Raw genomic sequence first — 2705 nt, 5'->3', positions numbered from 1 at the left:
TTTTTATTTATATACATCTTTGTAATTAAAAAAAAAAAAAATTAAATATTTATTTTTTGGTTATCGAAATTTTATTTTTGTTATGTTATATTATGTTTTAATTTTTGTGTTTTAAAAAAATTAAAAGAAGAAATGCTAACTTATTAAAACTTAAGAGACAAAAGAAATTTTTATGTATTATTGATTTATTAATTGCCCGTTTAATGACTTTGCTAGAGTATTAAACAAACAAATTAATAAAGAGCATGTATAACTAAGTATACGTTTATATATATATATTCGTTTTTATTATATATATATATACTGTTTTCTTATGATGCATAATATTTAATTGAAGTTAAATTTTACTGCAACTTTTAATAATCCTATTAACAGTTATAAATGAGTTTTTATTTACAAAGAATTAATATCTTCTTTTAATTAAAAAACATACAAATAATTTATAACAATTTATTAAGTCAAAATTTTATGATATTCACTGTTATTTCAAGATATACCTTGAATAATACATAAACATTTCTCTTATCTCATAAGTTTTTAATAAGTTAACATTTCTTTCTTTTAATTTTTATTTACACTAAAAATTAAAACATAACATAACATAACATGATCTCTCATCAAAAAAAAAACTTTATGAAAAAAAAATATTATTAATTTTTTTTTTATAATTACAAAGATGTATATATATATTAATAAACAAACAAAAAAAAATAATTTTATATTTTTTTTTTTTTTTTTTTTTTATATATAGGACTAGCGTCAGTGCATGGCTAACTTGTACGTATACAACTAGCAACTAGCTTAGCATGCTACAAAAGGTTAATAATACCTTTTATTAACCAACATACTATTTATTAATTTAATTGTTCATTTGTTTAGAAAAGTCTTTGCATAGCCCAATTAACAAATCTCCATGTAATTATATGAATTTGTATATTGATTTCACATTTTAATTTACAGCATGCAATTAAAAATAGACGAAAGTAAATAAAATATGGATGAAAATTAAAAATAAGTATTATTTTAATAAAATAGGACTTTTAATTATATTTAAAATAATATTTCTTGTTGTGAAATGCACCCTATGCCGAATTATTAGATAATATGCGAATTTGTGTATTTATTTTACATTTTAATACATAACATACAATAAAAAATAGACAGGAGGTAATAAAATAGGATTTTTAATTACATTAAAAATAATATTTCTTGTCATTAAATGCACCCTATGCCGAATTATTAAATAATATGTGAATTTGTGTATTTATTTTACACTTTAGTGCATAGCATACGATTAAAAATAGACAGAAAAAAAAAAAACATAGATAAAAACTAAAAATGAATATTATTTTAATAAAATAAAACATTTAAATATATTTTGAATTTTTCCTTAAAAATAATTATTTTTTTTTTTTTTAAAATTAATATAATTCAAAGTTTATATGTATTATTCTTTATTACCAAAATGAATCTTTTAAGAGCCTTTAATTTATTATTAGTCTCTAACTTAGTAGCATTCATACACAATACTAGTTTATTATCAAGCTTATTTAAGGATTCATTTATATTAAATAATTATGAATTAGGATTTAATATGAGGAGGAATCTTGCAGAAATTAGTTCAAAAAGTTTAGAACCTGGTATAAGAGAACATAGAGGAAACTTTTTTACTAGAGGATTATTAAAAACTTACCTTTCTTTAGAGGGTTTATTACATGAGAAAATTTTAAGAAATCCTCATCATTTAAATAATATGAAATATTCCCTTTCGCTTATTAATGAAGCATTTAGTAGAGAAGGAATAACATTATCATTTATTGAAGTGGCAAATATATATTATAGAGTAGATGAAGTTAATAAAATGCAACAATATCATTCACCAGATAGAAAGAGAATAAATATTCAACATATTTTATCTGCTCAGAAAGAACTTTTTGTGGAATACTCGGAGGTATATGATGAAGTCGTCAATATACGTGGGGGAGGTGAAAGCAAAGAGATATTCATTATTGGAATTCTAAATGGAATGGAAGAGAAATTAGGACATATAATTGATCTTAAACTTAGATCACGTACTGATCTCCGTTTAAATGGGAGTGAATTTAGTAGATTGAAATATGAGATGAAAGAATCTATTAGTAATGCTGTGATTGTTGATAGAAGAGATCCATCTAGACATAAAAAAAGAGATGATAAAGGTGTTTCTATGGTAGAAGAAGCAGCATTAAGAAAATTAAAGGAATACATTGATAGTGGAAAATATGATAAAAAAACTATTTGCAATGATCAAAAGATTGTTATAAAAGAAATTTATAGTTCTTGTTATCATATATGTCCTGAAACATCATTTGAACAATATAAACGTATATATGATAATTTATCAAGACATCTTACTGATTTAAGTTCTAAATAGAATTTAACACAATATAAAAGAAGTAAACTTAATAATTCTCACGAACAAGAAACACAAGAAGATGTAAAAGATATAGACACTTGATTGATAAAAGATGATATTAACCTTTTGTAAATATAAAGTTAACTTAGTAGTTAAGAAAAAAAAAAATATATATATATATATATATGGTTATATTTTTTTTTAATTTTTTTGTTTGTTTTAATTTTATATATCTTTGTAATTATTTTAAAAAAAAGATTTAATTTTTTTTTTGGGTTTTGTTTTTTATATTGTATTCGCTTTGTATATT

General features: G+C 20.9%; 1 protein-coding gene across 1 annotated transcript; it reads left to right on the top strand.

Annotated features, from left to right (window-relative positions):
• Nucleotides 1–1465: 1465 nt before the first annotated feature.
• Nucleotides 1466–2413, top strand: PRELSG_0015700 (hypothetical protein; the record flags this gene model as incomplete). Its single annotated transcript, XM_028677890.1, has 1 exon — nucleotides 1466–2413. The coding sequence occupies one exon, from the start codon at nucleotides 1466–1468 to the stop codon at nucleotides 2411–2413; it is 948 nt and encodes a 315-aa protein (XP_028531361.1).
• Nucleotides 2414–2705: the final 292 nt, after the last annotated feature.

Source organism: Plasmodium relictum (genome assembly GCF_900005765.1).
Source record: "Plasmodium relictum strain SGS1 genome assembly, contig: PRELSG_00_v1_163, whole genome shotgun sequence".
NCBI classification, from domain to species: Eukaryota; Apicomplexa; class Aconoidasida; order Haemosporida; family Plasmodiidae; genus Plasmodium; species Plasmodium relictum.
The sequence above is the reverse complement of the archived record's forward strand: the minus strand, read 5'-3'. Positions and strand labels throughout refer to the sequence as shown.